At 42.2% G+C, this 15,027-nt stretch overlaps 1 protein-coding gene across 3 annotated transcripts in view; it reads left to right on the top strand.

Annotated features, from left to right (window-relative positions):
• Positions 1 to 15,027, top strand: part of MBOAT1 (membrane bound O-acyltransferase domain containing 1) — a 110,873-nt gene that overhangs the window by 48,934 nt on the left and 46,912 nt on the right. For 2 of the 3 annotated variants that reach the window (XM_027524804.1, XM_027524803.1), the window contains exons 2-3: positions 9,204 to 9,349; positions 10,210 to 10,287. The exons of the other annotated variant lie outside the window; for it this stretch is intronic. In XM_027524804.1, coding sequence (XP_027380605.1) covers positions 9,204 to 9,349; positions 10,210 to 10,287 — 224 coding nt within the window. The remainder of the gene's footprint in view (positions 1 to 9,203; positions 9,350 to 10,209; positions 10,288 to 15,027) is intronic. 3 annotated transcript variants of the gene reach the window in all.

The raw sequence follows: 15,027 nt of genomic DNA on the forward strand, positions 1-15,027 counted from the left end.
TTCATAAAGTTGTGAAGCTGAAAGGACTTCGTCTGTATAAAGTTTATTACTCTGCCTGACACTTAGTAAGCACTCAAAAAAATAGTGTTGTTACAATGAGACGGAATATCAGTTAGGAGTTTGGTTATAAATTTGCACATTGATTATCACTTTTAAGTACTGTTTGCTTACCTACAAGCTTGGAAAATGGCTTATCACAGATTTGAAGGTGTTTCTTGCTGACCTCCCAAGGAGCTTGGAATTAAAGTCTGACAAGGATGTCTTTGAAAGTGCAAAGTAGCTAAAGAGTATGGTACAGCCACTTTTTGTTTTGTGGTACAGAAAGGAATTGCATTTTTTGTTCTCTTCCCCAGCCACATTCATTTGTAGGAGGCAATGCAAAAGAGCACTGTTTGTGAGAGAGGGACGGCTTGCCTTTAAATAAGGAATTGTTTAATTAGGTTGGTTTCGTCTTGGGGCATATAAGGCAGTGCTGCTGAGAAAAACATTCCAGGCCTGAACAGCTGCCTTTGTCTCATTGGTGAGCTGCCGGTAAATCACTGTGGTAGGGAAATAATTTTGGATTGTTAATATTTGCTGTTTGTTAAAAATAGCCAGCTTGCATCTCTTCATTAGGAGGAAGGCAGTGTTTTGCGCTCCTGGCAAAGTTTGGGGGCTTTTTTTTTGGAACATAAATCCCCAAGAAATGCCTTTCAAGCAGCACATGAGAGCAGAAAGATCAAAAACTTCCACTGGAAGATTGCAGCTCATTGTGATTGTTCTTCCCTGTGGCTGGTAAAGAATCCGCCTGCAATGCAGGAGACCCTGGTTCCATCCCTGGGTTGGGAAGATCCCCTGGAGGAAGGCATGCAAGCCACTCCAGTATTCTTGCCTGGAGAATCCCCATGGACATAGGTGCCTGGCGGGCTACAGTCCATGGGGTCATGAAGAGTCTGACACGACTGAGCGACTAAGCACTAAGTGATGGGCCTTTGGTGAAATAAGTCAAACCCTTGGGCATGTATTTTTTTTTTTTTTTAAATGGGAGGATAATTGCTTTACAATATTGTGTTAGTTTCTGCCATACATGACTCAGCCATAGATATGTTGAATTCATATGTCCGTTGAACTCCCTCCCACCTCCCTGGGCACATGTTTTATTTCCTTGCCGTGACTTTGAAATCTTGCGAGAGTGGTGGAAATTGAGGTCTTGCTGAATACGGGTTGTGTTTGATCAAAACAGCTGTGCTATACCATTTCCTTCTGCAGAACGGCCTGGGCAATGCTTTCCTTGTGAAGGGCGTGTTGTTGGACATCACGAATGGAAATGCGGCTTGCTTTCCTGCTCTAGAGGGAGGGCATCAGTAGAAAAACAAAAATTTGGCACACCTTCCTTTTCAATATGAACATGTAAAAGTGTTCGTTGCTCAGTCGTGTCCGACTCTTTGCTACCACATGGACTGTAACCCGCCAGGCTCCTCTGTCCATGGGATTTCCAAGAACAATGGAGTGGGTTGCCATCCCCTTCTCTAGGGGATCTTCCTGACTCAGTGATCAAACCTGGGTCTCCTGCATTGCTGGCAGATTCTTTAGTATCTGAAACCACCAGGGAAGGGTTTATTAAAAGTAAAGCTATCTATTTTCATCTTCTTTGCCCATCTTCATGGTTAACTCCTGACATTTTGCTGCCTGTAAAAAGCACGTTTTTCTTTAAGATGAAGTTTTTTTCAAGTTTATGCCTAATTCCTCCCTAAACTTGATATATATAGTAAGTGCTAATAAATGCAGCCCTGAGGATAGAGTAAGCAGAATTAAATAAGAATTGTTATGAGTTTAAGCGCCCTGATTGTGTGTGGTGTTGTGTGTATGAGAAATTCCATATGGAAATTGCAATTATAAATTGGAAAAAAGTTTACAAAGAATTTGCCAAGATCCCTGCCATCCTGATAAAACAGCCATATTCAATTTTACATGTCTTTGCCTTTTCACATGCTACTATTGTTTAAAATATAGTTGTACATATCTATACAGTTTTATCTTTTGCTTTTTATTAGTTATAGCAAATGTTTTTCATTTTATTATAGGTGCTTTGTAAGGCCCATTTTTAATACTGTTATACTGAACAGTACCATTAATTACTATCTATTATCCTACATGTAGGTAGATTTTGCTTCATTTTGTCTCATAAATACTATCTTTTGGCATTAAGCTTTTTGTCATTCCAATGAATAAATTTCCAGGAGTTGGTCAGAAGTGTTACTTGTAGTAACTACTATCTACCATATTCCTTTTGAAAGGACTATGGTGCCAGGTGTATCCTTTTTTTTCACATGTTAACCAGTGTCTTTACTAATTGTTGAACTTTTAGTTTGCTTCTTCTTGCCATTAGAAATAATATTGAGGTGTCTTTTTTGTGTTTGTATTAAAAATTTGGTGCACATTTCTAATAGGTAATTGTGGTTTTAAAATTTACAGTCACACAGACTGGATAGGAGGGGAGTTTGGGGGAGAATGGATACATGTTTATGATGTATAGCTGAGTCTCTTTGCTGTTTACCTGAACTTATCAAAACATTGTTAATCATCTATATTCCAATATAAAGCAAAATATTAAAAAAATAAGATTTACAGCCACAGACAGATAATACAAAAAAATAGAACTTTAAACATTTTTCCCTACTAAACTTAATTTAGTTTTCAAGCTGAATTGCCAGTTTTAGTCAACTCACTTCCTGTTTAAGGCTATGAAGGTTTGTCTCCCTCTACACCTGGGAATGAGTTGCAGGCTTTTGTGTTCTTGGCAGGCATCGGGTGCCTGTGCCATTGGGACTTTGCTGGTTTCTACTCCATCTTTGTGTTCCTCTAGAGTGCTTCTCTATACAGTTGGCCATCTCCCCCGGCTGCATTCTGAGAAGCCAGGCAACCATCTCTTCTACTGTGATACCTGCATGCTTCCTCTAGGCTTTTCTAGGAATCCCATCCACTTAATGGTCTGAGCATCTTTCCTTTTACCCTTTTGTCCGGGTGTCTAAGTGCTGGTCCTGTGTGGTTCTATGCTAAGTCGCTATGTCTAACTCTTTGTGACCCTGTGGACTGTAGCCCACCAGGCTCCTCTGCCCATGGGATTCTTCAGGCAAGAATACTGGAGTGGGTTGCCATGGCCTCCTCCAGGGGATCTTCTTGACCCATGGATTGAACCCGCAGCTCCTGCATTACAGGCAGATTCTTTACTGCTGAGCCACTGGGGAAGCCCCAAGTGCTAGTTCAACCCCATGGAATCTCTCCTTCAGTCTGCTGGCCAAACACTTTTATCAACTTTTGTGCTGAAAAATAGCTCTTATATCATTAAGAGCTTTTCTCCCCTCTGGGATTATGGTAAAACTCCATGCTTTAAATTCTTCAGTTTTGCTCTTCAGCTATGAAGATAAGCTTTCAGAATTAAAAAGGAAAAAGAAAAACTTTCCTAAGGTTCTGGAGACTGTTTTGACTTTCAGATTTATCTCTGCTTTAGGTTTAGAAAGCTCGACTCAGGAACTGGAAAACCCAGGGATTGCCTCTCTCATCCTGGGCTGCATGGCTTGTCCCTGGGGAAGAAAGGAATGTGGAGGGCTTAGGCAGCTGCTTGAATGATGGGTGGGAAAGGGAATCAGTCCAAGGCCAACAAAGAGACTGGGGAAGCCAATTCTTAACAACACAGCAGTTTAGTGCTGTGACTTAACCGGGGACTGTGTGTTAAGTTTATCGAATGCGCAGTTTGTGTGTTGTTATTGTTCAGTGGCTAAGTTGTGTCCAACTCTTTCTGACCCCATGGACTGCAGGGCACCAGGCTTCCCTGTCCTTCACTATCTCCCAGAGTTGGCTCAAACTCATGTCCATTGAGTCGGTAATGCCATCTAGCCATCTCATTTCTGTTGCCTCCTCCTCCTCCTGTGATAATTTAGTGGATATAGAATAATAGTAATAGCAAGTACTTGTCAGTGCCAGGACTGTTTTGAGCAATCTTCTACATTAACTTCTTTAGTCCTCAAAACAACTTGAGAAGGACAACTACTATTTTTTTTTTTTTTTGTCCATACCACGTGGCATGAGGGATCTTAGTTCCCTGACCAGGGATTGAACCCTGCATTGGGAACGTGGAGTTTTAACCACTGGACCAGTTGGGAAGTCCCTAGTACTACTGTTATTACCTCCACCACATGCTCTAGGAGCCAAGATGAAATGAGCTTTGTAACTCTTCACCCTGTAAGTGGTGAGGCTGGGTCTTGCAGCCCGGTAAGACTGTTGTTGAGTCTCTGAGTCGTGTTTGACTCTTGTGACGCCATGGCCTGTAGCCCACGAGCCCACCAGGCTCCTCTGTCCATGGAATTCTCCAGGCAAGAATACTGGAGTGTGTTGCCATTTCCTACTCCAGGAGATCTTCCCAACCCAAGGATCAAACTCGTGTCTCCATTGGCAGGTGGATTCTTTACCACTGAGCCATCAGGGAAGCCCTGGTTCTATTTCTGGTCAGGGACTGGGAGGTGACAAGTACTTAATCTGATTATTATTGAAGGGAAATCCTTTTCTCTTGTATTTGTGACACTTTTGGCTTTCTTCTTTCAGGAGTTTGATCATTTCATAAAAGGTGGTTCTTTTCCTATTTAGGAAGGCATCATCTCTTTACTGTTTTGGTTTGTTCATATATTAATATGTATTTCCTCATTAATTTAGCTGTTTCTCTGATGAGGATAAAGAAACCTTCATTTCAACTACTTGGAATCACGAGGGTTTAAAATCTGTATTATCTCAGGTCAGTGACTTGCTTTCCAGAGTTGTGTTATTTAAAAAAAAATTTTTTTTAACTTATTTGGCTGTGATGTATCTTAGTTGCGATACATGGGGTCTTCATTGTGGGATGTGGGGTTTAGCTCCCTGACCAGGGATCAAACCTAGGCCCCCTGCACTGAGAGCACAGTGTTAGCCACTGGACCACCAGGGAAGTCCTGGAGCTGTGTCGTTTTAAAAACCTATTTATTGTGAAAAAGGTTAAACATAAAGGTGAACATGGAGATGTCAGTAGAGCAAACTTTTCAAGTGCCCAACACACAGCCTCAACAATTTTAAACTCATGGCCAGCCTGGTTTCATCTATACCAGGGTTCTTCACCTTAGCAGTATTGACATTTTAGACTGGAAAAGTCTTTGGATGGGAGGCTCTCCTGTGCCTTGTAGGATATTTAGCAGGATCCCTAGCCTCTACCTACTAGATGCCAGGAGCACTGCACCCCTCCCCGCGTCCTGGTTATGACAACCGGAAGTGTTCCCTGGGGAGCACACCCTCCCGAGTTGAGGGCCACTGACTTATACTCACTCCACTCTCCCTCCCTGTAAGATTATTTGGAAGTAGATCCCATAGATTAAATCAAACCCGTTTGTGGATTTATTTCTGAAATGTAACATTGTATGTAAAATATAACGTCTAGTTTTGTTAACCCTTCAGAGAGGAAAGGAGGAAAGATGTAACAATGTTCGTGTATGAATTGTTGCCAGGTAGCCACTCTTGGCTGGAGAGATGGTCATAGTTCCTACCAGCTACCAGTATTGATATGAACTAGGAAACAGAAAGAAATGGATATTGTGCTCCAGCCTGTGTATATTTTTAAAACTGTAATGTATACATGATACAGGGTTTCCCATTTTAAAGTGTGTAGTACAATTCAGTGGCAGTAAGTACACCCACTCTGTCATGTAACTATTTCCAAATCATCCATCTCCAGAACTCTCTTCATCTTGTAAAACTGAAACTCCATATCCATTCAGTAATAATCCTATTCTCTCCACCCCTCAGTTCCTGGCAAGCACCATTCTGCTTTCAGTCTTGATAAATTTTATTTTTCTAGGTACCTCATATGAAGTGAAGTGAAGGTCAGTCAGTCATGTCCGACTCTTTGCAACCCCATGGACTATACAGTCCATGGCATTCTACAGGCCAGAATACTGGAGTGGGTAGCCTTTCCCTTCTCCAGGGGATCTTCCCAACCCAGGGATCAAACCTAGGTCTCTTGCATTACAGGCGGATTCGTTACCAGCTGAGCTATGAGGGAAGCCTGGTACCTCATATAAGTGGAATCAGATATCTGTCCTGTGTCTGGATTATTTCACTTAGGATAATATCTTCCAGGTTTATCTGTGTTGTAGCATGTGTCAGAATTTCCCCCATTTTAAGGTTGAACAATATTCCATTGTATGTATTTATACCACATTTTACTTATCCATTTATCTGTTGATAGACATTTGGGTTGTCTCTGCCTTTTGAATGTTGTGAATAATGCTGCTCTAAACCTGGTGGGCAGATATCTCTCCAGGACCCTGCTTTCAGTTCTTTTGGGTATACGCCCCAAAGTGGAATTGCTGTATTATAATTTTTTGAAGAACCACAGTACTGTTTTCCATAGCAGCTGTACCATTTTCGATTCCCACCAGCAGTGTACAAGGATTCTAATTTCTCTAAATCCTTGCCAATGCTCATTATTTTGTTTTTAAAGTAATTACCATCCTAATGGGTGTGACGTGGTATCTAATTGTGGTTCAGGGTGTACCTTTTAGGATGTTCCTCTAGTCATTGAAAAGTAATTCTGCCAGAACCTTCCTGCTGGAACTAAGTGCTGCCATTGTGTATTTTCACTTTCGCCTTAGAATAGGTTGCTCTGGAACCCTGAGGTTCCAGTTTGCTCTGGAACATCTGAGGACTGACTAGAGACTCATTGTTGGGAAGAAGGTTGGAGGGGTGGGTTGTGTTTGTGTATAGGGGGGAAACTTTTAATCCATTGTGAAGTGTTGCATTTGGGCACCAAGAGTTCAGGGAAAAGATGCTGGTCAGATGTGGAATCAGAGACCATTAATGGCTGGAAGAGCCATGAAAGACCACTTCAAAAGGAATTGATTTATTCAGATACTATGTCCTTGATCCCTTCTAAAAGCAAACTGATGCTGAAGTTTTCATTCTGAATACTCTGAAAAGTCTAAAGTACTTTTCTAGGGTTAATTTTTTTTTTCTCTAGGGTTAATTTAATGGTTAAACCTTTCAATATATTTTGTGTTAAGTCCCTTGCTCTTTCCTAAGAGTATCAGTTCAGTTTAGTTTGATCGCTCAGTTGTGTCTGACTCTTGGCGACCCCATGGACCAGCATGCCAGGCCTCCCTGTCCATCACCAACTCCCGGAGCCTACTCAAACTCATGTCTATTGAGTTGGTGATGCCATCCAACCATCTCATCCTCTGTTGTCCCCTTCTCCTCCTGCCTTCAATCTTTCCCAGCATCAGGGTCTTTTCAAATGAGTCAGTTCTTTGCATCAGGTGGTCAAAATATTGGAGTTTCAGCATCAGTCCTTCCAATGAATATTCAGGACTGATCTCCTTTAGGATAGACTGGTTTGATCTCCTTGCAGTCCAGGAGATTCTCAAGAGTCTTCTCCAACACCACACTTCAAAAGCATCAATTCTTCGGCACTCAGCTTTCTTTGTAGTCCAACTCTCACATCCATACATGACTACTGGAAAAATCATAGCCTTTGACTAGACGGATCTTTGTTGGCAAAGTAATATCTGCTTTTTAATATGCTGTCTAGGTTGGTCATAACTTTTCTTCCAAGGAGCAAGTGTCTTTTAATTTCATGGCTGCAGTCACCATCTACAGTGATTTTGGAGCCCCCCAAAATAAAGTCTCTCACTCTTTCCACTGTTTCCCCATTTATTTGCCATGAAGTGATAGGACTGGATGCTATTATCTTTGTTTTCTGAATGTTGAGCTTTAAGCCAACTTTTTCACTCTCCTCTTTCACTTTCATCAAGAGGCTTTTTAGTTCCTCTTCACTTTCTGCCATAGGAGTGGTGTCATCTGCATATCTGAGGTTATTGATATTTCTCCCATCAATCTTGATTCCAGCTTGTGCTTCATCCAGCCCAGCGTTTCTCATGATGTACTCTGCATACCTAAGGGTATTAGGAAATTATAAATATTTTATAGTTTCTTTTAGGTAAAATATTTTTGAGAGAGAGGTCATTGAGATTTTTCTAAGGAAATATAGTGCCTATTTTACATAACTAGATAGTTTTGATATTGAAAGTTTAATACAGGGCTGTCTCTTTTTCTGAGCGTCTTTGAAATACCCCCTTGGATTTGGGCAATCTCTTATTTGGTGTTAATTTAAAATGAGAAAAATTAGAGTCAGAAAACAGCTGATGAGGGACTTCTCTGGTTAAGATTTCACTCCCTGCAGCGGGTTGCAGGTTTGATCCTTGGTCGGGGAGCCAAGATCCCATATACCTCAGGGCCAAAAAACCAAAACATAAAGCAGAAGCAATATTATAACAAGTTCAATAAAGACTTAAAAAAAAAACAGTCCATATTTTAAAAAAAATTTTAAAGCCCCCCGCAAACCAACTGGTGATTGTTTTGGAAAAGCATTTGCTTTCTTAGGTACCAGTGAGGGTAGGTACCAGTGAGGGAAAGGGCTTCCCTTGATATCTCAGTTGGTAGAGAATCTGCCTGCAATGCAGGAGACCCTGGTTTGATTCCTGGGTCAGGAAGATCCGCTGGAGAAGGGATAGGCTACCCACTCTGGTATTTTTGGGCTTCCCTTATGGCTCAGCCAGTAAAGAATCTGCCTGCAATGTGGGAGACCTGGGGTCGATCCCTGGGTTGGGAAGATCCCCTGGGGAAGGGAAAGGCTACCCACTCCAGTATTCTGGCCTGGAGAATTCCATGGGGTTTCACATGGAGATTCCATGTGTAATCCTTGGGGTTGCAAAGAGTTGGACACAACTGAGCAACTTTTACTTCACTTCACTTCACAGTGAGGGAAGCCTCAAGGATTTGATTCATCGGCATCTCAAAAAGAATACGTTCTTTATCTTAGGATAATGCTAAGGGCTGAGGGTAGGGAAGACGCTCAGCAAAGTGACCTCACAGTCAACTAAGGCTCTTTCCAATAAGAAGTCTCCAGTTTGTCGATGGGAAAGCAGCTTTGCCTCATCTTAAAGGACTGGAGAAGAAACCTTTGGGTTGGTCACTTCTTCTACCAGATGAGGGTATGGTTATCTTTTAACATCCTCCAAACGAGTGCTCTACCGAGCAAAACATCCATGTCTGAGAGGCATCTTGATGTAGAGTCTGCAAGGAGGAGGGAAAGAAAATCCACACTTGGGCCAAACAGCAAAGGTTCTGATTCTCACTTCCCCGTCCAGGTGAATTTCGTGGCCTGCCAGCTCTCTGCTCTGTGTGCTGCTTTCTGGTTCCGCCTCTACTTGAGTCCCGGTGAAACCAGTCCTGCTGTCCGGCATGCATTTGCCACCATTTTTGGCATCTATTTTGTCATCTTTTGTTTTGGCTGGTGAGTATGAACCTCCTACGTTCTAAATGTTTATCATTTGAGTGTTTTGTGGAGATATTCTTGGCATTTCCCAGACACTAAGGAAGAAAAAATATGACATTTACTCTTATTGTAAAATAATGGGGATATTGCAGGAATCTCCAGAAACTGAAACCAATAAATTGACTCTAATAGAAGTTAATTCAGTGAATTTTTCTTAAAATTAGACTTCTGCTGATCTCACCCAAGATCATGTAAATGGAATTTTCCTAGCAAGGAACTTTTCCTAACTGTTATAGCTATTGGTGTTTTTCTTGCATCACTGCTAGAGATAGTGGCATTAATCCTGCACTTAGAGTAGAAGAAAAGTTTTAGGGCCAGTCTTCGGGAATGTGTCCTCCTTTAGCAGGGAAAGCCTTTTCTCTGCTAGGTAAGCTGGGCAGATCTCATGGGAGGGATACTTCTTGGGGAAGAAGTTCTAGAAATAAACATTTCTAGAAGTTCAACTTGAGGGAATTTGTTCAGAGTAGTAGCTTATGGCTCCTCCTCCTCCAGTGAAAATTTGAGAAAGGATGATGAGTATTTTGAATCACCCCAAGGTCAAAGTGTTGGTGTCTGGGGCAGCTCAGTTTTGGTCTTGATACTTTAAAGTTAGAAAGAACTCTCTTCTCTGCAGTTGGAGATCTATGTCATGACTTCCTAGTGTCGTTTCAAGGTATCTTATTTGCATAGAATGAAAATACTTGATTTATTTTCTCTTAAATAAACATGAGTTGACTGATCACTTGATTTTTGGTGGGAGTGGAGGTGGAGACAGCCAAGAGGTATGTTAATATGAAATACGTTTGGTGTCCTCCCTTTCTCCCCACAATGTCCTGCAGGTATTCTGTGCATCTTTTTGTGCTGGTGTTAATGTGCTATGGAATCATGGTCACTGCAAGCATATCCAATATTCACAGGTAAGACCCTGGGGATGAACAATGCAAGGTGAGCTCTTTCATGATCTTTGAAATCTGTTTCCAGGATGAAGAGATGCCTTCTCCATTAGCCACATATGGTATATCCTAAGTTCTCTGGGATATCTGAAGGGAGGGATGGAAAACCTTAAATTCTGGGGGTCTTTGGAGAAAGCTGTTTGGGAAAAAAAAGTGTGATGCAAACTGGGACTCAGGGGAAAGAGAGTTTATCAGAATTAGGCAGCCTCATTTGTCATGGCACCAACCTGGAAAGTGGTCACCTTATGGAATACTACTCAGCCATGAAAAAGAATGAGTGATTGCCTCACACAGTGCCATGGATGAATCTCATCATCAATGTGCTGGATGAAGGAGATCCCACGAATTCTCTTCTCAAAAAAGCAAACTAAGCTGTAGTGACAGAAATCAGATTGGGGTAACTGGCAGCAAGATGGCTCAGGGAGATGTGAAAGGGATCATGAGAGGTGTGAAGCAGCCTGGGGAGGGGGTGATGGATATGTCTGTTATCTTGAACTTGGCTCTGATTTTCTGAGTATGACATGTGTCAAAACTTTGGATACTTTAAATGTGCCCAAAGAAGTGTTAAAAAGGGAAGAAATATTCTTACTATGATATTTTGATTTCAAAGTGCAGAAGTAATTTAATTCTACCTTGAAGGCTGCATGCTTGGACAATCCAGGAAAATACCTGGAGTGGCTGTCTTGTATTGTCTCTGATTCCTGTGGTCTTTCTGAAACCTCAGAATTAATTCAGCCTCTCAGTAACACTGGAATGTGAGCTCTGTGAAAACACAGACTTTTCTCTCCACTGTTGTAGCCTCAGAGCCTAGAACAATACCTGGCACAAGTAAAGACTCAGTAAATATTTGTGGAATGAATGGCTGAATATACTTGAAAACACATTCATGCTTCAATGGCTTCATTTTTGATAACTTCTCTGGAAAAGCAAATGCCTTATTTCAACCTCGGAAAACTCTTTGATTAATAAGACTATTGGCACAATAGTTTTCCTTCTTAAAAGAATTGGAATTTAATTTTTTAGTGTATCATCTTGTAATTACTTCCAATAAAATTTTGGTTTGCAAGGGAAAATATTTTTGCCTGCTTTTAACTTGGATAGTCACTTAACTTTGTGTTCGAATGAACTTGGGAAATTTGAATTCTAGTCATCTCTCTGCTAAGTGTCTTCCTTAAAGAGGATAGAGTCATTCCTTCAGAAGGGAAATAAGAAATCGGTATTTCTATAATTTGTTAAGAATGGATTTGGGAAATGCTTCATGTTATGACAAAATGCTTTTTTTTTCAGTAGGAGGTAAAAATGCGTGGCTTTTCCTCCACTTGACACTGGAATTAAATGATGAATAAAAATGTCACATCTCTAAAGCAGATTTCCAGCTACCTTACAAACTATAATTTGTCAGTTCTCCCTGCATCTGTGTGATGCTGGTGAGGGGAGGTCCATTTTTCAGAGAGTCCAGCTGTATTTCCAGGCTTGCTGTGTTAGTCTCCAGCCAGGAGTGGAATCCTCCGGTGTTGGTAGGGAGAGCCCTTCACGGGCAGGCTCTGACTATTTCTTCATGATAACATTGTGGTAGCAGAGGGCCGTGTCCTAAGACTGGAAAGAAAAAAATGCCAGAACAAGTTCTTCTCCTTTTTCTGTGCTTGTGTGGTTGCCAGGACTGCCGAAGTCAGGAGTGGCTCACATTTCCCCATGGAGGGAAGTTGTTTCCTCTTGCTGCTGGGAAAGAACACCAGGCAGGGGTCAGGAAACCTGGCTGTTTCCAGCAGCATGAGGTTGGAAAAGCCAGGCGGCTTCTTTGCGTGTCGGGCTTCCCGCCTATGCGATGTGGGGTTTGTCGTGGTGTTTGTTGTTTAGTTGCTGAGTTTTGTCCGATTCTTTGTGACCTCATGGACCGTAGCCTGCCAGGCTCCTCTGTTCATGGGATTTCCTAGGCAAGAACACTGGAGTGGGTTGCCATTTCCTACTCCAGGGGATTTTCCCCGATCCAGGGATTGAACCCACATCTCCTACATTGGCAGGTGGATTCTTTACCACTGAGCCACCAGGGGATGGTTTGAGCTTAAGTTTGCTTCAAGATTGCTGGGTTCTTTGTGAAGTGTTTTCCTCTGCCTTTCCCTGAGTTATGAGTTGTGTTCTATGCATAGCTGGGAATAGGAGGGGAAGATGGTGGTACTTGCTGCCATGTGGACCTAACCCACTGCAGAGCTGCCTGTTATTCAGGATTTATCTAGAGAGTTCATGAAGTACCGATGCTGTTTACTTCCCAGGCCACTCTGTTGGGCAAAAATCACAGGTGTTCACTTACTTTATATGAACCCACTGGAACAGAATACAGTACCTCCTGGGATGGAAGGCCTCGTGTGGGAACTTGGTGATGCAGTTACCAACTTTTGAGGCCAAGCTCTCTTAAATATGTTTCATTAAATTGATATATAAACTCTTATTGAGTATATCAGTATACAATTACATTTACTATTTCCTATCATTACGGCAAATATATTCTTTCTAGGAGAACTCGATAGGGTATAGTTTTTTTTTTCCTGAGATGGAAAATGATGAAAGTTCAGAGAGGTGAATGGGTGTACGTGCTCAGTCATTCAGTCATGTCTGGCTCCTTTGTAGCCCTCCAGACTCCTCTGTCCATGAAATTTCCCAGGCAAGAATACTGGAGTTGGTTGCCATTTCCTACTCCAAGGTATCTTTCCAACCCAGGGATCAAACCCATATTGCTTGTGTCTCCTGCATTGGCAGGCGGATTCTTTACCACTGGTGCCACCTGGAAAGCCCCGGGTGTACAAATGGCTCTGCAGTTGAGTGAGTTTTCACAGAGTGAGTGCACCCCTGCAACTGCCACGAAGGTCAGCGAGGACTGTGTCACCGTCATTCATGCTCCAATCTCTACCACACCCTTCCTTCCTAAAGTAACTACTGGCCTGACTTCTCACACCTGCAGATGAGTTTGGCCAGTGCTTGGATTTGAACTCATGTTGGTCTGGGCCCAGAATACATGCTCTGTCTGCTGCTCCTGGATTCAGGTTTTTCAGGGGAAATGAATGTATTTCTCTATTGTCTGGGGACTCAGTACTTGGCCCCACCCTTGGTAGGTGGGTCATAGTATAATAATTGAATTGAACTTGCTTTTCTCTCTGGGTGAAGGGTCCCAGGAAGGCATGGGCGTAGCTCCTTTTGATTCAAAATGATTCTGGAAAAGTCTCTCCAATCTTCTTTGTGCTACTGCCTTGACCCTTGTGAACTGGCTTGGGAGGGGGGACAGGTACTAGAGGGAAAAGGTCTAACTCCATTCTAGTACTTCAGCTCATAAGGGAGTTTTTTCTTAAACATTTGCTTTGTGCACCATCTTCTTGGTCTGGAAGGGGTTATGGTTGAACCCAGGGAGGGAAAAGTCATTTCTGTGTGGTAACATCTTTGCTTGCAAATAATGAAGAGAACTAAAGTTATAGAGTGCTTTACTGTATCTGGCTTAGCATCCTGCTTTCCCTTGCTACCAGATGAATGTTTATTATCCTTTCTTTACTATTCCTGAGGTTGATTTAGTCTTGATGAGTTATTTTAATGTGAATTTGTGAATTTCAACATCATTCGGTATCAGAATATACATCTTCCCAGTTTTATTACATTTGTTTGAAAATCATCCTTGTGAATTTATGTCTGTCTGTTTATGATGGGCTCCTGAACCATTCAGTTCAGTTCTGTTCAGTTGCTTAGTTGTGTCTGACTCTTTGTGACCCCATGGACTACAGCACGCCAGGCTTCCCTGTCCATCACCAACTCCTGGAGCTTGCTCAGATTCATGTCCAGCGAATTGATGATGCCATCCAACCATCTCATCCTCTGTTGTCCCCTCTCCTCCTGCCTTCAATCTTTCCCAGCATCAGGGTCTTTTTCAATGAGTCAGTTCTCCTCAGAAGGTGGCCAAAGTATTGGAGTTTCCTGCTTCAGCATCAGTCCTTCCAATGAATATTCAGGACTGATTTCCTTTAAGATGGACTGGTTGGATCTCCTTGCAGTCCAAGGGACTCTCAAGAGTCTTCTCCAACACCACACTTCAAAAGCATCAATTCTTCAGTGCTCAGCTTTCTTTATGGTCCAACTCTCACATCCATACATAACTACTCGAAAAACCATAGCTTTGACTAGACGGACCTTTGTTGGCAAAGTAATGTCTCTGTTTTTTAATATGCTGTCTAGGTTGGTCATAGCTTTTCTTCCAAGGTGTTTAATGTTCTCAGTTTAGTTCATTGCAACTAACAGTTAAGTGAACCTCTTGGTGGCCGAGAGTTTGGGTGCTTAAGGTTACAATGAATTGGAGAAACAGATACATGTAATTTTAATGTTATGATGATGTGTTAGCATAGAGCACTGGAGAAACACAGGCAGTTGAGCAGTGAATTGTGTTGGGAGTTGGGGTGGGGTGGATGGAGCAAGACTATGCTAGGTGACATTAGAGCCCAGCCATATCAGATAAGCCATATCACCCAAGACAGGCGGGTCATGGTGGAGAGGTCTGACAGAATGTGGTCCACTGGAGAAGGGAATGGCAAACCACTTCAGTATTTTTGCCTTGAGAACCCCTTGAACAGTATGAAAAGGCAAAATGATAGGATACTGAAAGAGGAACTCCCCAGGTCAGTAGGTGCCCAATTTGCTACTGGAGATCAGTGGAGAAATAACTCCAGAAAG

Source organism: Bos indicus x Bos taurus, chromosome 23 (genome assembly GCF_003369695.1).
Source record: "Bos indicus x Bos taurus breed Angus x Brahman F1 hybrid chromosome 23, Bos_hybrid_MaternalHap_v2.0, whole genome shotgun sequence".
Taxonomy (NCBI): domain Eukaryota; kingdom Metazoa; phylum Chordata; class Mammalia; order Artiodactyla; family Bovidae; genus Bos; species Bos indicus x Bos taurus.